Source organism: Mauremys reevesii, linkage group 6 (assembly GCF_016161935.1).
Source record: "Mauremys reevesii isolate NIE-2019 linkage group 6, ASM1616193v1, whole genome shotgun sequence".
Classification (NCBI taxonomy): Eukaryota; Metazoa; Chordata; order Testudines; family Geoemydidae; genus Mauremys; species Mauremys reevesii.
This window is the reverse complement of record NC_052628.1, coordinates 69,557,501-69,585,424: the sequence shown is the minus strand read 5'-3', so window position 1 is coordinate 69,585,424 and position 27,924 is coordinate 69,557,501. Positions and strand designations below refer to the sequence as shown.

The 27,924-nt window shown below is 41.3% G+C and overlaps 1 protein-coding gene and 1 long non-coding RNA gene across 6 annotated transcripts in view; one reads left to right on the top strand and one right to left on the bottom strand.

Annotated features, from left to right (window-relative positions):
• The window catches only part of SEMA6A (semaphorin 6A), a 126,746-nt gene that overhangs the window by 36,514 nt on the left and 62,308 nt on the right, over positions 1-27,924 (top strand). For 2 of the 4 annotated variants that reach the window (XM_039543692.1, XM_039543694.1), the window contains exons 2-3: positions 18,848-18,985; positions 23,219-23,336. In XM_039543692.1, coding sequence (XP_039399626.1) covers positions 18,886-18,985; positions 23,219-23,336 — 218 coding nt within the window. In that variant the 5' untranslated portion in view covers positions 18,848-18,885. The other 2 variants (XM_039543691.1, XM_039543693.1) reach the window with 2 other exon arrangements.
• LOC120407733 overlaps positions 1,841-27,924 on the bottom strand; it is a 64,388-nt gene continuing 38,304 nt past the window's right edge. Inside the window, exons 1-4 of one of the 2 annotated variants that reach the window (XR_005600216.1) lie at positions 25,647-25,765; positions 24,334-24,436; positions 7,541-7,627; positions 1,841-2,183 (exon numbers count right to left, since the gene is read on the bottom strand). This is a non-coding gene — a long non-coding RNA (uncharacterized LOC120407733). Of the gene's footprint in view, positions 2,184-7,540; positions 7,628-24,333; positions 24,437-25,646; positions 25,766-27,924 lie in introns of those variants that run through there. The other variant, XR_005600215.1, reaches the window with a different exon arrangement.

Below are 27,924 nucleotides of genomic sequence, written 5' to 3'. Positions count from 1 at the left end.
CGTTTGTATATAGACTCACACAACAATGTGATCCTAGGGGAGTCGTGGCTGCTATTTATATCATACAGGAACCAGCTGTTACTTTAACAGAAAGCTGTAATGTGCTGCAATGTTTTCTTTCTTTCCCCTGGTCGTCAGCATACCATCTTTTTGTAATCTGACTTTTTAAAAAAATCATTACAATATTTTGTATCATCCTTTTCATCATTGCTAGAACTGAAGCTTAAAAAATTAATGACTCCTGAGTGAAACCTTATGCCATTAGTTGGATCAGCTAGTAATTGTTCGTATGTTAAATCTTGATCTTATCTAAAGGAGTTGTTTCTGAGTTTTGTTTTTAACTGTGAATTTGTAGTGACCACTGGCATATCCTTGTTAAATACAGGTGCCAGAAACCATTAATTACAATTCATTTTACATGACAAACGAAAACTGTTGTGTTGGATTTAAAACTATGTTTGAAAAGCACTTCTAGTTATTGGATGAAGGATGGGGTTCAGCTATCTGACCCATCTTCAAAGGTTTCTAAACCTGTTCCAGCTTCTCTAATAATGATTTCATTGTTTATCCAATTGTTGCTCTATTTTTGATGGCAACTTTTCAGGATAAAGATCTCACAGCAGTCCTCTTGGTATTTATGTAGCTCTTGTCAATGCACCTAAAAAGTGCAGCTCTGAGTAACCATTCAGTAATGAGGAAAACACAAAACAAAAACATCATTATGAGTTGACTGTTACCAGCGAGATGAAACATCATATTTGTGCTTCTTGAACTGGATACTGTACTTTCAAGCCATGTCCCTGCTGGAACACAAACTGTGCTAGCAATAACTCATCTTTTTTGGTGAACATTTCCATGTGAATGCTGAGGGTGTTGAAGGCCTTGTTACAGGACTGAGGAACAATAGTTTTATATATTTGTCAGAGTGTTGGCCATGAGTGACGAGGCATGGCTCAGGGTTAAAACTGGTGATTTAAAAATCAAAATGACTAAATATAAGTACCCAGTTTAAAACGTCAGAACTGCAAATGAGGACTACTTTCAACATGCTTAAGGGAGAAAAAAAAATCTTGTATTTCACCTCTTATCCCTCTTTTCCTCTTTGTCCGTTTATATGAATTGTACAGGGCAGGAACCTGTTTTCTTATGCTTTGTAGACGTCTATCCCACTTTTGGGAGATATATAAATAACAATTGGATGGTTTGGTTTGGTGTGGCCAAGGCTATTTATTTATTTTTTTCTCCAATTAAGCAGTCTGGTTGATCCCAGGGCACAGATTAATCCCCAGCAGTATTCTGGCACTGGGCTGTTGCACAAGGTTTGTAATTTGTATGTATGGTAGACACAAATTGGGTTACAACCATCACTTTATGTGTGAAAATGGTTTCCAAACCCAGTTACAAGCACTGGTGTGAAGAGGGCCTCATACTGCAATCTTTCCTTCAGCTGGCACAGTGTCACTAAAGCCTTTTAGGACATTGGTAATGGTGTGCGGTTGGTTAGAAGCAAATCAGTAATCAAATTTCTAATGTATAGGTCACTGGAGTCAAAGAGAGAGGATGAGCCAGGAAGGTGGGAGGCTGTTGTTGGATAAGCTGGGGGGATAGGTTTCCTATCCCAGCAGTCACACTGCCTTAACTCTAAGTAGCATCTGGTTTTGCTAATTAGGGCTGCTTTATTTCAGGCCTGTCATAAAAGAGAACATACCTTTTGTCTGTGTTTACATTAGAAATACTTTGAAAGCAGCATATTAGAAATGAAAGGTTTTATATGGCTCTATGTATTTTTTAAAAAAGTGATAATAAATCCTGTTTAAAAAAAATCCAGAGAGAAGGAGAATGCTGGCAAATATTTGCATTTGTTAAGCCGCACTATACAGCTTATATTAGGCCTGCATTTTTTCTGATATGATTAATTCTGTTCATTTCTAAACATGCATAACAATCAAACAAAGACTGTGACTTGAAGAAACTGAAGTGGAAAATGTTACAAATTAGATTTTTTTCACCATTTGCATATCCAGTCAGGCAGAATGCTGCTGGGGTACCGCCCCTCTCTCCTGTAGCAGAGGGGCCTCATACTACTCAGCTGTTCCCGGGAGAGAGAAGCAGCACATTCCACTCCAAGGAGAAGAGGAGGCAAGTCGCCCAGTTCCATGGGGGAGCAGGCAGTGAACTTCATTCTGTGGGGAAGAAAGAGGTGAGGGGAGGAAGTGCACTGAGCTCCCAGAAAGGTGAAGGCAGCTTCCTATACAGAACTCCCTCCCACCCCAGTACAAAAGCTAACCACATCTTTCCATTGTAGTCTCTCCTTAGAACACACCTCTTCTGCAAAACCTACCAGTGTTTTCCACTAAGTGAATGTTACAGTCCTGATTTCCACAAACACAAATCAAAATGTCCCTTCCAGCATTGTGAAATAAAATAAGACCATTTTCTGGCCATCTAGAGCATCCTGGTTATTTGAAGCACTGACAGCGTACTTGGCAGTGTCCGAAAGGTAGGGGAAGAGACTGTCTCTGTCCCTCAGAACTTGCAGTCTAAATAGGCAGACAAAACCATTTGGATATATCAACTCTTGGGAGAGCTGGAACTTCAAGAGGTGTCTGGGTGTAAGGGGGCGGGGTATTCAATTCCTAGTGTAAAGGAGGCAGCATTCTTAGCTTTTGTAGGTGAGGGAGTCATCATTATATCTAGCTCTGGTGATGGAAAGGAGATGGTGGGGAGCTTTTGGGTTTAGGACAGAAAGCATGCTCAGTGTTTTCCTGTACCATGTACTCAGTAATAGCTTTAGAAGACTCCATTCTTATGAAACTGAACTGACTGTATATTAAAGCAATTTATGGCTGCTCCACTTGCAGCTTAGTCTTCCTAACTGTGTGCAAACTCTGACTTCCTGGAGCCTTTTCCAAATACTTCTCTCCTGCAACCCTTGCTTATCCCTCCAGATTCCATTCAAGTTGCTGTACTCAGCTTCTATGGGAGGAGGTAGTTTGCCCAGAACCTTAGCAGAAGGTGTGCACTTGCTTGCTGAGGGAAATACGCTCAGTTCTAGAGCTGGAATGAGGAGCAGAGTGCTTGGATCCTGAGGTTGGAGGTGAACTCAAGTCCTAAGCAGAGTGATAATAAAGTACTGGGTGAATTTCAACCCTTTTTCTATTTGTAGATTCAAGTTTTTAAAAATGTATTTGTTATTCAAAATAATTCATCAAAATATTTTGCAATTTCATTTATTCTGTGGATGATTCTTTTGGCTGTGTTGCTTAGCTGTGATTGGCCAAGTGGCGGTCTTTCTGGTGGGAATGTTTTAAAAAATGAATTCAAAATTTGCTTTCCACAACTGTTTACAAGTATTGTGTCATTCTGCAGCTGCTTCATTGACTGATTCAGCTCTGTGATGGATATCCATGAAAAGTCCCTCCTGACAGTCAGGAGATAGGAGCAAAGTGTAGAGATTGGGAGTAGAGATGCTCAACACTTCCAGAACAAGAGATTTAGACAATAAGGACCTCTAAAAATCTGTTCTAGAGGGGATACTGTGTCCTAGAATTTTGTACATATGCACACATACCCCTCTTTTAGTGTGAATTTTAAACTCTTGTGAATAATGTGTTGGCTGTGCTGCATTTAGAGTTGAAAGCCTCTGAACTGAGCAAACCATATACCATCACATAGGTGATATTGATTCTGTTGTTCAGGACATCAGAAACTCTCTGAAGGCTGGTTAGGAGGGAGAATTCTGTTATATTTCATGGGCAGCTGAACTGCAATATGTGCCTTTCCTCATTTCAGCAGAGAGAATGGGAGTCAGGACATTGGTCAGTAAAGCTGTACAAGGACAGGAGAAGGTAGTTGGTTCCAACGGGATTTATGAAAGAGGTATTGCAAAATCATCCATTCCATGAGCCAAATGCTCAGAGATGCTGAGCACCTACGACTTCTGCTGAAGCCAGTGGAAGTTGTGGATGCTTAATCCCATGGACATCAATGTCAAAATTTCCACTGATTTCAACAGAAGCAGGTCTAGGTCCTTTATTTGTAACTGGTATTTGGCATTTCTGTAGCAAGCCAAAGAATCTGCTCTAACGTAATGAGAAAACATAAGACTCAGGCCTTCAGCTCGTACTCATGTGTGTGTTCCTATAGATGCCAATGGTCTTATTCACATGAGAAAGGGCTGGAGGACTGAGTCTATGGCAAGAACATGAAACCATCATGCCAGCAAAGATCTCTCCAGGCTTTTCAAGTTACCACAGTACACACATACAGCCTGCAGTCTCATTAAAAAGCTATTTCAGTATCTGATCTAATTCCTTTTGTGCTTTTAAAAAAAATCTGTTCTCTCTCTGCTGGCAGAGATTCTTGTCTTGGCTGTAGATCAACAAACACTGGCAACTGACCAATTGAACATCCAGGTTATTGAGACCCATCAAAAGTGATAGGAAGTCGCTGTCTGCCATACTTGATATAGGTTACATAACCAGCCGAGGTGCAGAGGGAGAAACAACAGAGCAGCAGCTACAATGTTCCTGTTCCTACACAGGAATTATACTTCTCTCAGGCAATTCATGAAGTATTAATTCAAGCCAGGAAAATACACAGCCATGCTAGAGAGATCACAAATGTTCATGAAATTTTCTTTTCATGCATCCCTCCCCCCCTTTGAAGGGCGAAGTTTGTGGTTGGGGAGGAGGAAAACTCTTCGGTCATCTGAAAAAGCACTACTTTTCAATTACAGACAAACCAAACAATTGTATATGATCCAAACGTACGTCGATCCCTAAAGTTAGCAAGTACCCTATCCCGGCAGTGAGTTGGTGGGTATAATTTCATAGTTTGGCAGAGTGCCAATGCATTTTTTTTAACTCTACAAAATTAGCTAGAATACTTGTAGTAATGTTTTCAGCATCCAACTTAATTGTGTTTCTGAGCTGTTGAAGTTTTTTCCTCTCCAATATATCTCATTATTGTTTGTTGGAACACAAGTGCAGTCAATCATTCCTAAAATAACTGTAGAAACCATCAGTGATATAGAAATCTTTTTGTTTTACTGTTACGGTGGTGGGCTGAATAGTTTAGCCTGGCCTAGCATGCTACCTGGAAACAGATTGCTGACTCATCCATGTGACATTCTTTGTTTCCTTTGCAAAGACCCTGTATAGGTTATTGAAAGGGCAGAGAATATTTTCTGCAGGAGAGGAGAATGACTTTGCTTTGTTCTACCAGTTATCCAGACAGTGGATTAGAGGTTTCCCCTGTTGACAAGAAAGCTAATCCATTATTTCAGTTCATGCATTCATACTCTGTAGACCCCTTTTCTCTCACTGCACTGGACTGGATCTTTTCCTCAACCTTTCCAAAGATGTAAAGTACATAATAACAGAGTTATTACTCGTATAACTTGCACTCTAGGCAGCTATCAGAGTTGCTCTGACTCCCTTTCTATACTATTCTGAACCCCCCAAGAAACAGGTGTGAATGAATGCATACGGATGCTTGCTGTACTCTAGAGTAAATGGGTGAGGGCATGTCTATATTAACAGTGCTGCAGCTGCACCAGTGCAGCGGTGTCACTGTAGCGCTTAGTGAAGACGCTACCTGTGCCTACAGAAGAGTTTTTCTCATCGTCATAGGTACTCTGCCTTCCCGAGAGGTGGTAGTTATGTCAACGAGAGAAATCCTCCCGTGAACATAGTGCTGTCTACACCGGGGATTCAGTCCACACCCATGAGCAACGTATCAGAGTAGCAGCCGTGTTAGTCTGTATCCGCAAAAAGAACAGGAGTACTTGTGGCACCTTAGAGACTAACAAATTTATTTCAGCATAAGCTTTCGTGAGCTACAGCTCACTTCTTCGGATGCATAGAATGGAACACACAGACAGGAGATATCCTGACATAAGTTTGTAGTGTAGACCAGTGCTGAATGCATGCCTGCATAGAAATGTAGTATGCCTCCTTGGTGCCATGTCTGAGCTCTTCCTGAATTACCACCTTTTTGTCTGACCATCAGTATCTCAGTTTTGTGCCTGCTTTTCAAATCCCTTCACATCAGATAATTTCACATTTCCTCTTGATACTTGGTCTCTTGGTAATTAGAGTGATTGTGCATGTTCTATTTATTAAAGAAATTGTGATTTTATATTTAGGGGTTAATTGGTGATATCTGCATATAACATTTTCCTAAAATAAATTAGATTACAGTAATTAATCTTGTGTCCAGTATAGCAGACAATAAGCGTTTGTCTTAAGAGCATCCTGGAAGTAGGATCATTTAATATAGCTATTGGCTCCTTTCATTGACTTTTTTCATATTACCAAAGTAGGTGAAATGAAGCTATGGATGAAAAATATGCCATGTTGTCATGAGCAGGGGCGGCTCTAGAAAATAGGCTGCCCCAGGCAGCGCGGTGTGCTGCGCCGCCCTTCCTCGGTCCCGCGGCGGGTCCCCTCTTCCCGCAGCTCCGGTTGAGCTCCCGCGGCAGGTCCACCGGAGCCCCGGGATGAGCGGACCTGCCGCAGGCATGACTGCGGGAGCTCCACCGGAGCCGCGGGAACAGCGGACCTCCTGCGGGCACGGCTGCGGACGGTTCGCGGGTCCGGCGGCTCCGCTTGAGCTGCCGCAGTCATGCCTGCGGGAGGTCCAGCCGAGCCGCGGGACGAGCGCCCCCTCCGCAGTCATGCCTGCGGCAGGTCCGGTCGTCCGCGGCTCCGGTGGACCTCCCGCAGGCATGACTGCGGCAGGTCCACCGGCCCAGCCTGCCGCCACCCTAGATTTGGCCGCCCTAGGCAACAGCTTGGTTTGCTGGTGCCTAGAGCCGCCCCTGGTCATGAGTGATCCTTTTTCCACAAAAAAATTCTCGAGGATAGGATTTTTTCTTGTATCAACCTCTCCATAAGCTGTTAAAATTATAGATGATGTATAATTTGGTAATTTTCTGGGCATAAATCCAGGCAGAGTAGAGCTCAGAGACTGCCACTTGCAACTAGCAATTACCAGCAGACTGCAGGAACTGGATGATTGGTAACTGCAAGCCTGGGGATCATCCCATTTTGGAAAAGCAAAACTAGAAAGATGTCCAGAATCCTTTAGGGTTTTTGTTTGTTTATTTAAGGCCACACACACTAACGAAAAGATCTGAAAAGTATATGATTCCACAAATTACCAGTAAAAAGAATCAGAGGGGTAGCCGTGTTAGTCTGGATCTGTAAAAGCAGCAAAGAGTCCTGTGGCACCTTATAGACTAACAGACGTATTGGAGCTTGAGCTTTCGACGAAGTGGGTATTCACCCACGAAAGCTCATGCTCCAATACATCTGTTAATCTATAAGGTGCCACAGGACTCTTCGCTGCTTTTACAGTAAAAAGAAATAATTAAAGACAAATAAAGAACTAGACAATCTATCTAAATTTTACATGCCCCTTACCTTGATATGTGAGCACATGAGATAAAGTGTGTGTGGAATGGTGGAGGCAACATTCCAGACTCATTCTTGCTGTAGTGCTCTCAGCTTTGTTATCACCATCAACTTATGCTTACCTACAAGGTGCTTTTAAAATTTGCCATAGGGATTACATCTGTTTTTCGGCCATTACTCATTTTTGCAGCAGTCTCCCTCTTGCCATTCTGAAAGGTGGAAAGAAACCAAAGAAAATTGATTTCATAAACAAATAAGGGAATAAACGTATAAACACAAGTCTTCAAGAACTCTTTGCTTACCTGCAGTTTTTATCTGTCAGGGACATACATAAATTCTCATGATGAATTGGTTGCTTTCCAGGGGGGATGTCTTACCTTTACCTTCTCATTCTCCTTAACAAGTTGCGATGTACATTTATAAAAGTCTTCTTGCCTGAGTGGAATGTTGCTGTATTTCACTGAGCAACCTTTCATAGATTATGATCTTGAAATTTGGCCTAAATCCTGGACTAGACTATTCTGGTATATAATGGGTACTGGATTCTCTTAAAGTTGCCATCGTTGCTGTGGAAGTAATGCACTTTCATGGGGGCATGGCACAAGTGATTGGTTTAATCAAGCCATGATTTAAATTTTTAAAATTGATTAGCATTGTGGGATGGTTACAGTAAATTTGATCCATATTTTTTGGACTGTGGAGTTTCAGTCACTTTTGAGCTGAAGTTGATTAGTACCTTTTGAAACATATACTGTAGAAAGTTGTTATTCTACTGAATGTAAATCAAGCCAGGTTAGTGACTCTTTTTTCTGAGTAAATTGCATTAATGTGGCCAACATTACATATCAGTAATTGCACAAAAGCTAGCTGATGTGCTCTGATTACTCAACAGTTGAACTTAAATGTGTTCTCTGCTGTTTCGGGAAATTAAAAAAAGATGGACATTTCCATTTCAAACAAATAAAATTAGTGTCTTAAAGCAGCCAGATGCCACAATCAAAAGATAATATTTCATTTCTTGAGTTTAGTTTTGAACTTTAAAGAAATACGCAAAATAAAAAATATTTATTTATGATTATGTTATGCAGCAATCAGCCGCTCTAAAACACAATGATATGTTATGTGGGATCCTAATTTTGGTCTGGAATAATGCTATGCTCTTCATATGATTTGATCTGTTGTGCAGACATAAATCCACTGTAAATTACTTTTTTGTTTTCCTGGGTGGGGGAGGAAATTGAAGAAAGGACTGGAAACTATTTAAATATGCACCCATAATAATGAAAGGGGGCATATGCTAAGCAACTGAGGGAATCTGACCTGAAGAGTTTAATGCACTAGAGGTATTATTTTAGGATTACTGCCTGATCCTGATGTTATGTTTAATGCAGATGTGTAGCAGCTCGGACGATGTCTGCAGGGCTTTGTCAAACTTTTAATCAGAGGCAATTGGTAATACTGTTGTGAAAACATACATGGTTTCATGTTTCACCTTTGTTGTTATCGATAATAATAAAAAGGAATAACACATTTCATTCTCTCTATACCTGTGGGTCACAGGCTACAGTGTAATTTTTATTCCATATGCCGAAAGAGAGAATAGAAGGTCTATTGACTAGCACTGATATTTCCCAGGCAAAGTTAGGGTCAGGAAGACTAATGGTATTGCTGGTAGTGTATCTGTTTTCTATTAAGGTTGCTGAGATTCAACAGCAAAGAATATATTAGAGATGGTGTTCTTTCTTGTCAAAAGGCAATGTTACGTTTAGCTCTTCCATGAGTTAAAAATCTTGACAGTGGTTTATTGAAGCCCACAAACAATCAATAGAGCTATTTTTATCTCTTAAACAAATGAGGTGTATTTAAAATAATAAAGACATCATTGTGATGACTGAACAAGCTGTTCTAAAGTTAGATCTATTGCTATGTGTTTCTGGTGGTAAGGAAGAGGAATAATTTGGCCACTGTCTTTGTTCTTTAATGCAGGCTTATTGCCCCAAAAATAAAATTGAAAATGTTTCTAGCAATAATTCTCCAAGCACAAATGGCTTTCTTGCTAGTTTTGGCAAGCCTGTTTTCAGTATAAAACTGAGCAATTATCAGAAAGTGAAATATTGCATGATATAATACCACCATCAGCATCAAGACAAACAACATGTTCGTTGTGTCTTTTGCCATGTGAGCAGGTTATTGCCATTGCATTATCCATTCCTCTAAGATGTGTACCTCTGATACCCTGACAAATAGATAATCAGAGGAGTAGAGAGGAGCAGATGCTTTAGCAAGGAACTGTGGCCATTTTCTCATTTGTGTTGGCTCTGTATTTCAATGCAAATATCACTGAACAGGTGGCTGATGAGGTCCCTGTAGATTGTTTACAGTAAAGGTTACAACCAGAATCGATAGGCCTGAGATACTTCTAATTCCATTTGGGAGATGTTCATCTTCCATCTAAATGTTCCCTCTCTGAACAACATCATCCTATTAAAGCTGAAGTCACTGGAACTCAGGTCAATGAAAGGTTCTTCCTATTAAAGCCTTCATTTGTTCTTCACATTTTCCTTTTGTACCATTCTGGGGTGATCAGTAATGATGATCTATACAAGATAGGTTGCCAGCATTACCTACTGACATGACACCTTCTTTAGGAAGAGGCTCATCAGTTCTGACTGGGGAGTTTCCAAATCTGTTCATCTTATTAGTCACTGAATCAGGGGGTAGTGAGATAACACACACAGCTGATGTTGCAGTGTATGATTTATTGCTTGTGTAACACTGCAGATGAGTACTCACATTTACACAAATATCAGCACGCTACAATAGACCCAAATCCTCTTGAAACATATTTGAGAAATATTTGCATTTTGATTTGAAACTTGATTTTAGCCTTAAGTTTGCCCTAGCTTTACTGGAAAGTTGCATACATCCTTGAATAGATGATGACATAGTATCTGTTATACTTGTTTGGTAGGTTTTATTACTCTCTTCGATAAAGGTGTATGCTGTCACTTGCTATATAAGGAAAAATATATCCTATGTTCCACCCTTGTATATCCCCCGAGCCCAATCGTTATATCTGGGATGTAGCCTGCAGCAGGGAAATGAGTAAGCAATGCTAAATCCAATTAAAATGGTAGTAAAGTGCATATATCACAGGATGCCCATATATTCCCCCTATGTGTAAGGAGCACTTTGGGGTGTGCATAATTGATGTGCATAGAATGTTTGTGCATATTTCATTTATTTATTTATTTGTTGTGGTTGCACCTAAGGAGTCAGATCATAGACAAGGAGGCCATTGTACCAGGCACTATATAAACACCTACAAAATGGTTAGACCTTGCCTCAATTAATAGAGGGCATACTCAATGGAAAGTGGGAGGGATATGGGCCTCTCTGCACAACCCTGGACCATGTGGCATTCTCTGCCTCCTAGTAATGTGGTTCTCTGCCCCCTAGTAATCAGTGGTTTTCTTTTACTGGCCAGATACCTGGAGTGTTTGAGACATGTTTGGCCACAGGGATCGGATGGGCAGCTGTAGAGACAACAGGAGCAGGACAAGATAGGGAAAGATGAATGACGGATGCACAGTGGATCACAGAGAGATGTTGATGGTTAGTAGCTATGGAGGAAGACGAACCTGGCATGAGAAGTTACAGCCACCTGCACTCAGGTGACTGATTATCATCACAGGAAAAAAGAATTGGCCATCCCAGACATCATCTTGCTGTGTGCCAGTTCAGTGCTAATTTCTGGCACTCAAAGTGGTTTCCTGATGATTACCACTGTGTTATCTGCATTGTAGTGCTTGTTGAGCTCTTCAAGCACCCTTGAGCTTTCATTGCGTCTGTTCATTCCTTTTTGTCTGCTGCCTGTGGCACCATTCCATTCCCCAGTGGTCATCAGGACCCTTTGTGTGATCTCTTTCACTGCCACACTCAGCCACACCTGAGAGTGGTACCTGGGTGATAGATCTAATTGTTACAAAACAGAACCGCTACCCAAAAATCACATATAGCAATAGCATGTCCCCCTGGACACCTCCCTTAGCTGCTTGCACCTGCCTAGCTTTCCTCTTTTCACAGGGACTGTGGTTCGCAAGCTACATTCCTGTTATTGCTGTTTTATTTCTAGCCTCTTTTTCTGTCTTACATAGAGCCATGTCTTTCTCTGTCTAGGAACTGTGAATTTAGAAAGTAGTAAACAATAATAATAATAATAATAATAATAATGATACTCTGAATTTATAATAGTACCTTTTCAAAGGATTTCCAAAGGTTTCTCCAGCTGCAGGCAGAGGGGCATAAGTGAATTGCCCATCAACACGTAGCAAGCCTGTGGTAGAGTGGGAAATAGAATGCAGGCTATGGGACTGAGTCACATACCCTGCTTTTACCACTAGGAAGCACTCTCCTTATATAGATCAAGAGGGACATACACACTCTTTCAATGAGAGTTAGGCTCCAAGTGTCTAAATCACTTTTGAAAAATGGGACTTAGGTTCCTAAGTCACTTTTCAAAATTTTAGAGATGAACAAACAAATTCACATGAACCTGCCTTTTAGAACGTTTTAAATGTTTTTAAGTTGTGTAATTCCTCCTCCCATCCCTTCATTATTTTTCATGTTTGCTGGGCCCCTGAATGTGATGAGAGCGCCTGTTCTCCAGATATTTATGGGGATCCCCCTGGATTGTGGATCCATGGATACTGCTGGTTTTACTGGCTATGTCTCATTTCCTCATGCAGTGGTTCAAATTCTTTTCCCTGGAGGGAAGGTATGACTTGAACTCTTAGATTTCTCACGCGCAGATTCTTCAGCACATTTTATTCCACACATACTCTAAGGCTTGTTTGCAGGAAGGTAGCTTGTCACCTTTAATTTGTACAAATATATACGTCTTCTTCTTATTAATAGAGTCATAGATTGTTATGGTCATTTAGTCTCACTTCCTGCCTTACACTGGCCACTGGATTTCACTGAGTAATCCCTGCATTGAGCCCAATAGTTTGTGGGTTGAATTACAGCATATCTTTTGGAAAGACACCCAGTCTTGATTTAAAGTAGGTTTATATGATGTGTGAATCCAGCAAAAGCTATGCAAGACTGATCATGATTGGAGACCCACAGAAAAACCCTGGCATTGTTCTGTATTCTTACTTTACTTGGAATTATACCTGATTAACTGAGGGTACAGCTGAGCGGAAAAGTTAAATCGGAGTTTCTCTGACATGGAAGATTGTAGCCTTTAAGGGCTAAGCACCATACTCTTCTGCAAATATATTTGCAGCTGCTACTGATTTAACAGAAACTATTCCTCTATTCTCAGGCTTCAAACTGGCCTTAAATTATCACAGAATCTATCAGGAAATTGGTGCTTCATTTTTACATTTTACTTGTAATATGTGCAGAGCAAGGCAAACCCTTCTTACACAGTCCAGAAGCACAAGGTAATAGGATATTATGGGAGTAGCAATATATTCATTTCCTTAGCCAAAGGGCTATTCTGCATGCATTTCTGCCTTGAACCATCACTCACTAAACACTAAAAAAGATCAGACAGCAGAAGGCTGATGTCATGCTGGTGTCTTTCTCTTTGGTTCCGAGAGTCATGGTTTCCAGAAGTTATATATTGCATTTGGCTCAAAAAATCAAACCATTCTCCTTATATTGCAAGCCATATTGAGCCAGGGAAACTATTACCTCCTTATCTTCAAATACTCCTTGAGGCCAATAATTTGGTTTTTCCCAATGTATAAATTAGAGACTAATAGCTATAGAAACTTTATTTATTTATTTGTATTGAAGTAGCACCTCAATACCCTTATCAGGATCAGTGCCACACTGTGCTGTACTGTAGCCCTAGGAGTTTACAATCTGAGGAAACATTTCCCTATTTTCTCCCATAGGGGACTCAGATTTGCATATGAGACAAAAGCTGATATGATTTCTTTATACCTAATCACTACAACGACTAAGACAGGGGAAATATATACTTACTAAGGAAAAGTCTCCTCACTAACATCTGTGCAACTCCATTAACTTCAAGAAGCCAGTTCAAGGAAAGATACTCTTGGATCAGTGTATACTTGCATTAGTCCAAGGAATTCAAGAAAACCGATTGCTTGTTTGTGTTCTTCAGAACTCAAAAGCAAGTCATACCCTTTCGCAAAACCTCACTATCTCAATGATTAATAATACTGTGAATTGATATAGAATCTTTCATTCAAGTACTTTAAAGCATTTATCATGCTGCGTCTCCAGAGTTTACAAGTAAAAAAACCAAGCAAACAAAAACCCACTTGCCAAAATTAATACTTTTTCTGTTGGAGCAATGTGCGCTTTTTGAATAGGAGTAATGGAAGTTCTTGGCGCCAGAGCCTCAGCTGATATAAATGGGCTTAGCTTTATTTAAGTCAATGGAGCTACACCAATTTACACCATCTGAGGATCTAAACCTTGATGTTTACAAAGCCATTATTTGGAGATGGTACCTCTACTCTCTGGGCATCACCATCTGGTGACTTGTGCCTCATCACATGCTGCATATGGAAGGACATTTTGTTAGGAAGTAGTTCCATCACACTTGTAAGTCAAAACACTTGTATCATTCACAGGAGCCCAACTAGAGCAGAGGACTTGCTGAAAAGGGAATTTATATTAGAAAGGAATGTAACTATTTCTAACAAGCATCTTTCTAAAATGTCACTGAAACTGGACAAAAACCTTGCACCACAGAAAGGATGCCAAAATTCATATTAAATTAGTATAATTACCTTCCAGTAAAAGCTGACATTGGCTGATAGACTCACCTTGGACCCAGTTCTCCATTGCTCTGTAGGCATTTATCCCAGGGAAGAGTGGGTGTAATGTACTAACATATCAGAATGGGAGCGGTTTGTACTTACTTTGTACTGGTGCTAATGACTACACAAAGTGTAGGGCGCTACATAATCAGCCTTCATGTTTATTAGAAACAAATAAAAATATCCTTAAGAATGACAGAGGATTTTGGCCTGAATTCATTAAATGAGTTAGGTGCCGAAGTCCCGATTTTGGAACCACTGTGATGCACAAAACTCCCACTGAACCCTGTAGGCATCTAAACTCACACGACACCTACTTTTTTGCTGTAAAGATCTGTGGGTACCTATGTTTCAGCCTTGGAGCACGCGTACTCGTGTCTCCCAATTGGCACCTGAGCAGCTATCTCCTGCTGAAACCCCAGAGCAATTCACAAACCAGGGAACGCAGGCATTCCACTGCCTAAGTTGGGTGCAGGGCCCAATCTGGGAGGGGCCCTGTGAGCATGTCTAATGGATTGGGGCCCTTCAGATGAGTTCTCACAAAATATCTGGGAAAGAGGAGGCGTTTCCTCATAGCATTTAGCTCAGCGGTTAGGGAACTCACCTGAGGGGAGAAGGGATTTGAACAGGGATTTACCACCTCTTAGGTGATTGCTCTAACCACTTGATGTGGGGCTCCCTTAGTTTCTCTTGTTGAAAATTTTGCACTGTGCATAAATAATTAAAGAGTCATTGGAGCAGGGAGACTGGATCCTGGGTTTCCCACCTCTCACTTGAGTGCTCAAACCTCTAGAGTCGTTCACATGCCTATGCTCTCACTCTCAGTTTAGGAGACATTTTGGGTAGAGAGTGCAAGCAAGCAAGCATGAACATGACTCTATAACCAAGTGCAATGATATTCCCTCTAATTTTCGACATCCCTGTGCGGAATGAATTTTGTTATGTCCACTAATATGGAGGTGATGTGTGGTGGGGGTGGGGCTGAGGGGTTTGGAGTGTGGGAGGAGGCTCAGGGCTGGGGTAGAATGTTGAGATGCGGGGGGTGAGGGCTCTGGCTGGCAGTGCTGGCTCTGGGGTGGGACCAGGGATGAGAGGTTTGGAGTGCAGGCTGCTCCGGGACTGCAGCAGGGAGAGAGGACTCCCCCCAGCCCTGTCTCACCACAACAGCCCAGGGCCGCGGGGAGCAGGGTAGCAGGCTGCTGGGGCAGCTCTGGGGCCAGGGCCAGGGACGAGGCGTGTCTCCCACCTGCATGGCCCTTGACAGCCTGCTGCGCGGCCATGCGGCTGCACAGCTTAGCAGGAACTTAGGCTAGGTGGTTAGAGCATGCAGCTGGGAGGTGGGAGACAGAAAATCAGGTCCCCATGCTCCAATGACATTTAATTAGTTACCTAGAGTGCAGCAGCTTCAACAGGAGAGACTAAGGGACACCCTGCTCCCACCTCCAAATATCCTATAGCCCAATGGTTAGAGCACTCATCTGAGAGGTGGTAAATGCCTTCTCCCCTCAGAGGGAGGGGGAATTGAATTGGGGGCTCTCCCACGTCCCTAACCCCTGGGCTAAAAACTATGGGGAAAGTACCTCCTTCTCCCAGCTTCTTGTTAAAATGGTGTAGGCACCTAATGCCAAGAGAGGGTTTGCATTTGGGCATTGCAAAGAGCGATAGGGCCTCCCTGCGGCCTGCACTTAGGCACTTATCTCTGAGACGGGAATGGGGCTTAGTACACATTCCTATCGTTGGCATCTCCCATTGGCTAGTTTAGATGTGGCATCTCCTATTGGCTAGTTTAGGTAGCTCCTTGCATAGCATGCTGGCTTTTGTGAATCACAGTATAAGATGCCTATTCATTTTATAGGAGCTTTGGTGCCTAACTGAGGCTTTGTGAATCACAGTGATTCTCTAGACACCTAAAAAAGTTAGGCATTATGACGCTGAGCATCACAACGCCTCACTTCTTTTTGTGAACTCAGGCCTTTGTGTGTAGAAACAGCTTTGCACTATTAAGCTGTTAGATGGCAGAACTGAAAACTCCTTAGTCTTCTCTTTGTGTTAATGTGAAGAAAAAAATCCTGTCAGTTAAACTATACTTAAAATGACTGGGTAGTATAACAGAGGTAATCTGACTGTTTGTAAACTCTTGTCTACATGTTTACATGGGATGGTTCAGAAAGTTGAGTGAGAAGAAGGGAGTGATATATCACAACCCTCCTTAATAAAGTTTTTAAAGCTTTAAAGTGGAATGAGCAAGATTTATCAACGCTGCCTTAATGCTTTTCCACATATAATACATACATTGTTAGCTAGCTGACGATGTGCTGATAGGGTGTAACATAAAGCAGCTATTCTTCTGTTGCAGTCCCACTGTAAGCCATGTTAAATTTGAATGATCAGCCTGCAGACTGATATTGTGAGTGGAAAGGGTTTAAACTGAGAAACTGAATTGCTTGTTAAATTTCTTCTAGATAAATGACTGTTCCTCTCCTGTACTTCAGAAAAGAGCTTTGCATTTGACCAAAGCATTTGCAAGAAGGAAGGAATTGAAATTTGTTGATATAGTAAAGCAGTGTACTTTGTTTTGTCATCTTGCAATGCACTTGTAGAGACAAAACAGGCGCTTCATACTGAATATGAAAAATGAGTCTTTAAAGGTAAAGGCAAAACTGTATTTCAAAAGGCTTGTAAGAGGGATGAAAATCAGCCCCTTAATTCTTTTTTTCTTTTTAAATCTTGCCTTTAATGCAAACCCTGAGGAATCTGTGGTTTTGAGTATTCTCCTTCTTATTTGTTATTTTTGTTGTGGTAGCACCTAAGAACCTCAAACAAGGATTATTATATCAGGCACTATACAAAAAATAATGTGGAGATAGTCCCTGCCCCAGAGATCTCACAATCCAGACACTGGGAAACAGGTAATTAATGAGACAAATGTGGGAAGGGAGAAAATAAAGTAGCTATGGGGAGGCACAGTTGTCTCAGTAGTCACAGGTGGCCACTAGCCTAATGCCAGACAGAACTATTTCTCTTGAGACTCCTGTGCATTATGCTCTCCCCATATGTTTCCTTGTATAAAATATAATAGCCAGCCAGTTTCTGTTTTATATTTTACTTACTCTTGCTGTTGTACCTTTGCCATCCTTTTAATGCTGTGTGGCAGTCGAGGAGTCAGTTAGTTAATCACAGAGTGGCTCACATCAGAGTTTATTTTCTATGGGTTCAAACTTTGGTTAATAAAAATACAGAAGCAGCCAAGTTTTCAAGTGTGTGTGTGTGTGTGTGAACAATAATAGGCAAACATGGGGTATAATAAATCATCTAGTTATAGCCCTGAGGGATCACAATGCCCTTCAACAGAGTTTCCTTCTGAAGTTCAGTTATAGGAGCTGGGATTTTATTTCAAAGCACATATCAGAAAAGGCAAATTAATTAGTGTGACGTTTCCAATTGAATAAATGATTGGGAACCAGCTGTGTCTGTGAAATTGCAAGTAAAAATGCAGCACTCAGAACTTGTTAATGCTTTTTTTGGCATGGAAAAAGGAGACATAGGTATCTAATATTAAATAGTGTTGCAAAAGGGCAAGTTAGCACTTTATTTGCCAAAGTAACTTTCAAAGACTATCTAGGTTACAAAGTTTGACTTTCTGCACATAAATCTTGACTGATTGACAGACTACTGTTAAATAGCTTTGTTCAGAAAGATAATCTTTGGCACGCAGCATCAAAGGTTTGGAACCCTGGAAGGGCTGAAAAGAAAACCCCACTTTTAGACTGATTTCCCCTGCAGATCAGCACTCCTGTGAAATTTGCCTGGGAGTTATGAGCTATTTACTGTATTATGTTTTTTTTTCACTGTATGCACAGGCACCTTTTGTTCTTTTTATCTCCAAAATTTTGGGACTTATTTATTTATTTAGCACATGAAATGTTAATGTGCGAATGCATTGGTGAAACATGAGGGAAAAAGCCCTGATGTTAGACTGTTCTGTTCACCTTTATTTTATTGCAAGTTGGAGTGTTGGTTTTATGGTACTTAAATTTATGGGTACATATTTTTATGGTAAAGCCCAATGACATGTTCAGTGTGCTCCATCAAACTGTCTTGTGCTTCTGTGTTTGATTCACAACTCTGCAGGGTATGAATCAGTCTTCCAGTATAACCTTTAATCACTTTTTTTTAACCTAAATAATGTAGTGTGGTTTTTATTTATGGGCTGTGTCATCATCTAATTATGTAAACTCACCTAAAGAAACAGCAGATAGAGTATTTCCCTAAAAACTCTTGTCAGCTATTGATTGATTCAGAAGACAAAGTTTCTTTATTGGGTCCAATCAGCTGAGACAGAAAATTCACAGGTAGCTCATAGCATATTTAAATCTGTTCAAAGCCAAGTTGCAGGTGTGACTGATAGGGGCAAGTGAGGCTTGAGGAATGAAAGAAAAGTGGCCCAGCAGGGCAGGCCCTTTTTAAAATTACTTATTTATTACTTATTTTAAAAAACTTATTTATTACTTTATAGTGAGAATCCCCTTTGTTACCTGTTGACCATTCAAACCCTACTTTCTGTGTGCAGTAGTTAGAACAGAATGAACAGGAAGCTCTTATGCCCTTGTTTGTTTTTTACAGGGTGAAGTGAAGAAGTAAAGTCTCCCCGCTGAACTACTATGAGGTCAGAAGCCTTGCTGCTATATTTCACACTGCTACACTTTGCTGGGGCTGGTTTCCCAGAAGATTCTGAGCCAATCAGTATTTCGCATGGCAACTGTAAGTATGAAATGTCTGCTGCTTTTTTCCTCCCCCAAGCTCTGAGAAGGAATGTATTGATCACTGAACTTCAAAATTGTACAGTTTTAGCTGATCTGAAATGAATGATGTTTTTTATTTCTTGATGGCTCTTCAGATCAGCCAGATTACATTCCCAGATGATAAAAGTAGAGCAGAACACTTCTGCCCTGACTTGGGTTTTCAGAACTGACGAGCTGCTTGCTCCTCCAAAACCATAACCTAGAATACTCTTCAAATGGGAGTTTCTGCAGTGCGGTCAGTCCACAGTTTCCCATCCTACCCAACAACAAATGAAGAGAGCTTATTTTTCATGAGCAGAGAGTTTCTTACGTGAATCCCAAGAAGCAAAGTTCTGGAGAACCAACCAAGTCCAAATATCAGGTGTAACTCACTAATGTAGCTGTGTTGAGGACATACCATTGAAATGATTTTTCTAGAACTACACAAATAACCAGATTTGTTTGCTCAGCCTTTGATGAATCTTTGTCCCACTTTCCCATTTGGCATTTTGGGCAGTAAAACTGTTTAAGATTCTGACAAAAACATTTTGATGAAAAGGCAACATTTTTGCAACAAATATTCTCCATTTTCTGACCTGCTTTAATGGGGAGTCTCTCTGAGATTAGACTAGCACAGGGTGCTGCAAGTCAGGATCAAGATGGCCTGGCTGGACTAAGTGAGAACGCATGTACTGCATTTGACCACCTAGGCCAGACCCTCAGTATTACCAAGTTCCTCTTTATCATGGTTATCACAATTATTCCAAAAAGGCCTTCTGGAGACTAAAGTCACAAGGGGGACTTAGGCTACTAAAGGGGCTGTGAGATGCCTAAGTACAACAAGCAGGTGCCATTGCCATTCACACAATCCCCACTCAGCTGCTTCCTAACTCTGGAGATACCTAGGCATCAAAGTTTCCACTTGTGAAATTTATGAGGTGCTTAAATTTATGCCACGAAATCTTACACTGCCCAGCAGCTTGGTATCCAATTCACACCTGTGCCCCAGTGAGTTTACAAAGTAGGCATCCTCCCCGCCTGTGTGGCCTGATCCATTAGGCATACACATAGCCCAGACAAGGAACAGGGGTTTGAACACAGAGCTCCTCCTCACAAGTAAGTGCTGTAATTTCTGGGCTCTCCCTCCTGTTGGAGCTATTCCACTTTGTATAAATAATGCAATATTCATTAGTGTAGAGACTTGAACTTGAGTCTCCCCCTCCCCCCAGGTGAATGCCTTCCAGGCTATAGAGTTATTGCCACTCTCTCTGACCCAGGAGTTTTTAATTATTTTATACAAAATGGAACAGTGTCAACAGGAGAGACTGAGAGAACCCACCCCAGAACACCCAGTGGTTAGGGCACTCTCCTGGAAGGTGCGAGAACTGTATTCAAATTCCCGTGTCTGATTTGAACCAACATATCCCATCTCTAAGATGAATGTTCTAACCCCTGGACTATTGGATAAAAGGGTGAGATACCATCTGCAACTCAGTTTTTCTTGGGAAAGGGCTGACCTGACTTAGGTACCTAAGTCCATGAGAGGGTTCACAGCCATGAATCCTGAGGGGAGATAGGCATTTCCCTCTGGCCCAGACTTCGGCACCTAACTCCTTTTGAGGGGCAGGGCTTAGGCCTCTCTCCTCAGCATTTCCTAGTGGCCAGGGGTGAAAGTAACATTAAGCACTTACCGGTATGGGGGCCCAGCCTCGGGTGGAAGGGACAGGGCTGTGGGTCAGCCTCCCCCAGCCAGCCCGTCCATGCCGCCTGGCCCATGCTGCCCAGGGCTCCAGCGGCAATTTAAAGGGCTTGGGACTCTGGCCGCTGCCGCAGGAGCGGCGGCGGCCGGGAGCCCCAGGCTCTTTTGTGCCAGCCCAGAGCAGCTGCTGCCTTTGCCCTACCGACAAGTGGTGGACAAAAGGGAAAGCGATGCTAAAGCTCTGCTGCAGTAGCACTTTAACATCGGCTACGTACGGGCCGGTACCAGCAGCCACTTCTTACCGGTATGCCGTACCAGCCCGTACTGGCCTCCTTTCACCCTGCTACTGGCTATCTTAGCTGGCAGACTACTCAGCTTGCGGGCTTCTGTGAATCCCATTTTTAGGTGCCTAACTCTCCCCACACATTGTATAGGAAGCCTTGGCGCTTCACTTGGAGCTGTGAATTCCACTAGGTGTCAGGGCACCTTGAAATTAGACAGACAGTGCAACAACTAGGGTGACCAGATGTCCCGAATTTATAGGGACAGTCCCGATTTTTGGGCCTTTTTCTTATATAAGCTTCTATTACTCCCCATCCCTGTCCTGATTTTTCACAGTTGCTCTCTGGTCACCCTAGCAACAACTAAATCCCCCTTGTGAATCTAGCCCTGGTGTTCAGCAATTGTCAGAATTGGCACCTGCATTTGTAAAAGTGTGGTTAAGGAATGGCAAGTCAGCAATCTTAACCCCTCTGCAGAGGAAAATATGTAAAACTTCTATTTCTATGTTATGAATGTCAAATGGCTGCAAACATACAGGCCTCAGTTCACACAAGGGCAGTCAGTTACAAAGGAACCAGTGTTGGACAGAGGAAAGCTGGAATGTTAAAAATTAATACTTCTCAAGTAAATCTTGGTCAGGAAGATTAACCTTCTGAACCTCAATCCTCTGTGAGTTTGGTTAATGTATTTACCCAGGAATGCTCTGCTCAGATGCAGCATCTGGATTGCAGGGAAGTTCCTGTTTGTACCAAATTTTACAAGCAGGCTGACTAGACACAAAGTGATTTGCCCAAGCCTATGCAGTGAGTCAGTAGCTCAACCAAGATTAGTACCAAAGACCCTCCTAAAGAGAGTTCACCGAGAAAATTAAAGCAGAATATCTACAATAATATTCCCCCAAGGTAGTGCTGTTTGTTTGGCGCAAACAGATTTCGGGAGAAAGGGCTTAATGCTTGAATCGATGCCAGTTAACTGCATTATGTGAATGTGCAGGAATTCTGCCTTCTGATGCTGCTCCTACTCATAGTCTCACTTTCTTTCTGTTTTCTGGGCATCTTTCTGATTGCTTTCCTGGGAGCTGCCTAGGTGACTGGCTCTTACATCTAGAGACATGCATTGCAAATACATCAGACAGACAAACTCTGTCAGAAATGTTTTCTGGGTGTCTATTATAGGATCTACATACAGATTGTATATAGATCCCATCAGTGCATGTTGACTTCCCAGCAATGAGAGCTCTGGAATATAATGAGTAAGTGCTCTCACTGACTGTCAGAGTTGAGGAAAAGGCTGAGTGGCTACTGGTACAGACTTCCAATCAGCATTATCATCTGGCTGCCAGGAAAACGGATGTATCAGACAGGTTGCCAAAAATAAATAATTATGACCCAAAACAATCAGATTAAATAAATAAATGAAGGTCAATTAATGGCTACCCACAGCGTCTACAAAAAATACAGCTGCCCTGCATTAGCAGCCCAATCTTGTAGGAAACCTGTGAAGCTGGCAATTTTATACCTAGTAATGCCAAGTCCTTAGCTCTAATCATTAGCCAGCATAGCCATTGCAGTGACAGGTGGATTACTATAAAGTAGTGGGGTTTGACCCTCTTTTATTTGTGGACCCCTAAAAAATTTTAAATGGAGATGCGAACCCCCCTTTGGAAATCTTAGACATAGTCTGCGGACCCACCAGAGTCCATGGATCACAGGTTGAAAACCACTGTACTATGATAATGACAACCTTTCACAGACCCTTTAGACGTAGTCTGCGGGCCTCTGGATGTCCATGGACCACAGATTGAAAGCCACTGCATACTATACCATAAAATAGCTTTGTTCTGAAAGATAAACTTTGGCAGGCAGCATCCAGCATTTAAAACACTGCAGGGGATGAAAGGAAAACTGTGTGGAAGTGCTAAGTACCTTTATGCCAAGAGCTCTCAGAGCAGTTTTATGCTCTCAGAAATCACAGTTTTTCATTTCTAAAAGCATAATGGCTTTCTCCTTGACAATTGCAAACAAAGATTATAACCTTGATGAGCTATGCAATCCACTGTGCTATTACTTCAGTACCCCAGGCTGTATGGTGGGGAAAGATAGCAAGAGCAGGAATTATAGATTTTGGCAGTGGGTTTGGTGATGGGGATATTCCATGTTAATATGACTTCATAATGTGAGTGTCTCTCTATCTTTTTGCTTTCTTTCTCCCAATCCCTTTCCCTTCTCACAGATACAAAACAGTATCCGGTGTTTGTGGGGCACAAGCCAGGACGGAACGCCACACAAAGGCACAGGCTGGACATCCAGCTGATCCTGATAATGAACAGAACCCTCTACATTGCTGCTAGGTCTGTAGTGTTTTCCTAATTCCCTTCTTGCTATTCCTAGAAAAAAAATGATATTCTGAGTTTATCTCTGCCAGACATTTATTTTAGGATTTTATCACACACATTGGTCTTCATAGTCTATCTGTGATGCATATTAAAAGCTACATTGGTTTGTCATCTTGGGCTCAATCCTGCAAGGCGCTGAGCAGCTTCTGGGGGTGCTGGGCATCTGCAGCCCCCATTAAAGCCAATGGAAGTTGAAGGGACTCACAAGGACTTGGAGGATAGAGACAAAATTATTATTTCCTTAAAGGAGTTTGTGATTTTGTTTGAGCACACAATTAATTACATATTTTGGAGAACAAACACAAATGATCCACTGTGTGCATAAGTACATATTTGAATAAGAGTAATTAAACTTTAATGTTCTAGGCATATTTTATAGTAAAACCAATACAAGCAGAAGAAATGTTTACTGCTTTTCTTTTGATGTACTCCATGAGGTTAATTGAATGTCTTTTCTGCATCTTTTTGCTAGACAGATATATTTTTAAATACACAAACACATGCATTTATATGAGAAGGCTTATAAGGCCAACTCCTTAGTCGGTGTAAATTGGCATAGCTCTGCCAACTTCAGTGGAACTACACCAATTTTTAACAGCTGCAGACCTGGTGCATATTATATGTAAATACTCATTCTCTCATATGTTTTTGGTTTTCCAATGCTAACAGGAGGTCAAAGCTTATTGTTATTACATAATGTCACTGAATGGTACCTAAATACCATGCTGATTGGCACATAAGAGAGAATATATTCAGGGAGCAGATGGGTTAGAGTCATTGACTGATGGATTGATTGATACGCCAAGGAACAGAATTGTTGAGTAAGAAGGTGCCATTTTTTTCCCCATAACTGCACTTTCAAGTGGCTTCTCATTATGCCTAGACATTGGAGGAATCTGAAGACTTCACTGCAAAGCTCGGTTTCTGACAAGCTCTTCATATATAGGCTTACATTTCTCACATGTCCTGGAGATTTTGGGTCCACAGTTTTCTGCTGGTTTCCTATGATCTTTCCTTTCCTTTCCACAGCAAGTACTCTCCAAGGCCAGCAGTTCCTAGAAAAAGATGCACAGTCTTAGAGCGGTGACAGAGTGGGGAGTAGTGTTTTAAGTTAAGAGCATATATTGTCAAAACAAAGCCATTTTGTCTTTTTTTCCCCTTTACCCTTTCCTCAGACCCTTCCCATACATCACTTTGCTGATCTTCATGCGTGCTCCAGCCTATTACAAAGTATTGCACGCCATGCTTCTGTAACATTCCCAATTCCTGTCCACAAGGCATTAAAAGATTATCAAGTCTCAAACTCAGATATTCTGCACTGCAGCCTGTTGCACTCAATAAAGGACTAGATAACCAGGCCGGCCCCTAATTTCCATTAGGGGCCAATTCCTGGGAAAGAGTGACCAGCCCAAATAAATAGATGGTTGTACATCACAGGCAGAGGACTAGAATCCTCAGCGTCTATAGCCCTGCTATAGCACCTCCTACGCTGCCCAACCAGGTGCTAGTTTCTACTATAGATTTGGGATGGGCGCAATGGATGTGATTTATGCTGCCCCATGTAGTATTTTGGGCAACAGGATCCATGTTATGCATGCAGCTACTGTCCATGCCTCCCACCGAACAACTTCACCTTCAATTATTCTTCAGAGAACAAGTGTGGAACTTGGCTCAATGACACAGAGAGTGTGCAGGGAGAGTGCTCCACTCTTCGCCTTCCCATGAAAACATAGTACCTGTGTGGTTACATGCATGTGGGGGAGCCAGAGGGATTGCAGGGTTTATCCTTAATGTAATTTTTCATGGGGGAATTCTCTTATTTTTTTCTTTTTTTGTGTTTGTTTTCTTTTTTAAATTGGCAGGTTATTTGCAATGTGACAATTAGAATTCACACGCACTAAGGCAAATCTGCTTGGTGGATTAAAATATCCAAACATTGTTCCCAGACTAAAATGTTGATGCAAATATTAACTTGTAATCAGCAAGCTACATGCCTCTGCTATACACTGATGCTACACTTTGAAGAAGAATCTGAACTTTTCGTGATGGCAAATTACAATTCACAAATTACAGCTCATTTTTAAAAAAAATGAATTGGCTCCTTAATCTGTGTATGTGTAATATATACCATATTTGTGTATGAGTGTGTGTGAGTGTGTGTATATATAAAATATTATATTATATTCAAATAGAGAAGTGCTTCGACATTATTGGGGACAAATGACCTGCAAAAAGAACAGAAAGATGTAATCCATTTTTACTTACACAAGCACAAAAAATCTTCTTAAACCTTTCTTTGCTCCAGTAACTAAAAAACTGTTAAGTAAATTATTTTCCTTCTCAGAATGTTACTGGACAAAAATCCCTGCTAGGTTGAGAAGCCTGTGTGATAAAAGTTAAAATTCAAAAGGTCATTTTTATCTTCAAGTGATACACTATTAAAAATGAGTAATCTTTCCATAATTAGTGTGAGTGAAAGTTTATATCTGTAACACTAATGGTGGCAATAAACTGAGAGACTGAAGCAAATGTGAACACAGTCAAAAGTGTTTATCAAAGAGCTTCATAACAGGATTAATTGAAACTGTATTTAGCATAAATCCCTTAGCTACCATATCAGATGCTTCTTTTAAGTTGTTTTCTGGGTGTCTAAATATAGTGATACTAAGTTTACATTTGTACCCAATTATCTGAAAAGCAATCAAAACAAATGATTAAACATAGAGGTTTTAAAGAAAATCCAGTGCTCAGTGTTCACTTTGCAGTTAATTTCCCTGGAAGAAAGGACAAACTAATTTCAGAGACAGCTAACAGTTTATTACTGGATGTCTGGCATACAACAAAATCTGTTTGTCAATTGCCTGTTTTGTCAAATAGGATATAGGGATTTATGTAAGAATTTTGTACTAATTATTATTAAACACTTTTTGAGGGTTTTGAAAGATTTCACTGCAAATTATGGGCTGGATAGTCAGCTGATGTAAGTTAGCATGGCTTCACTGAAGTCAATGAGGCTAGAGCAGTACACCAATTTACATCAGCTGAGCATCTTTCCCAGGGGCATCATTTGCTATGGGACAAGCAGGGCAGTTGCCCCTCCAGACCTTAGTTTGCTCCCCTCAGACTTTTCCTAGGCCTATATGCTCCAGAATATCTTCCACTTTGTGTCCATCCCCCAGCTTTGCAGGGCACAGTACAATCATAAATTATGTTCTGTGCTGTCACAACTTTTCCCATCTCTTACCCCCAGCTGAGTTTTTTCTGAAATGTGGCCCCTGAGCTGTCCCTCTGGATATGTAACAGAATAGCAGCATTTTCTTCTTCCTTCAGAGGGTGCAGGGTTGCACACACTTTTCCTGAAGTTCACTGTGCCATCTCTTCCTGCTGCCTTGTTTGGTGGTTGCTTTTGTTCCCATGATCTGTCACCTCCCATATGTATGCACAGAATGGTTCATTGAGCCTCTGCAGTACCAGAGTGCAGTTACACATTTCCAGACATTGCACTGAGTGGCCAAGGGTCATGCACAGCCAGCAGCATTACTTAAATTCCCTTCCTCCACAAGATTATACCATGGCAACAAAATTCAGTTCTGCTGATGAGGTGGGAAAACGGAAGCACTAGGATTAAGTCAGTTTGTGTTGGAATAACTTAATTAGCAGAGAACTGTACACATACCACAGCCAGTAGGCAGTATTGGGGATGAGAGGGCAAAACAGTCCATTAGTATCTATACTGCCTTTCACTAGACAGTGCTTTTAATTTTTGCCAACACTGTGGGCAACTGTGCGTTCGATACAGCATGCAGAAATAGTTTTAGTTGTCCTGAAATCAGATTTCATTGACATAATTCCACAACTTGGTGTCTGAAGTCTCCTGTGACACTTTGGCAAGCCAGAAAGTAAGTCGTTTACTCACTTAAGTTGGTCAGAAGGGCCATGGTGTGAGTGATGCTAAGTAACACAAGCCTCTCTCTGAATTTCACCCATTTATTTTTACCCGGGTTTTTGTTGTTGCTAGTTTGACTTTTTAAAAAGAAATCCACAGCACTAAAATGATAATTAATGTAAAGAGCTGTGCCGAAAGGGGGCCCAATCAGAACACTTGTTCAGGTGTTGCCAATGCATAATAATTAGTCAATTTACAATTCAGATTCTTGGTTTCTACTTCTATGTAGTAGCCCCAACTGCAAATATGAAAAATGTATAAAAAGAAGTAACAATGCTAATATGTAATTTTATTCTGACCCTGACCATAGCTCTGCCGGTAAAGTCAAACAAATAATAAGGCATTAAACCCATCTTGAAAGTAAATGACAGTTCTGGTTTGTATTGAAGACTGAGAGAGGAAAAAAAAAAAACACCTCAGTTTGGCATCTTACAAAACAAACTGCCTCAACTGCAGTGGCAGACAGATTGGGTTTTTTTTTTTTTAAGCCAGTTTCTATTAACAATGCTGCCCCTTTTCTCCATGTGAGAGAAGTGTTGCTTATTTTCATCTTACACCAAAGAGTGTTTTCTGTCTGCTTTAGTTAGAAGCTAATAT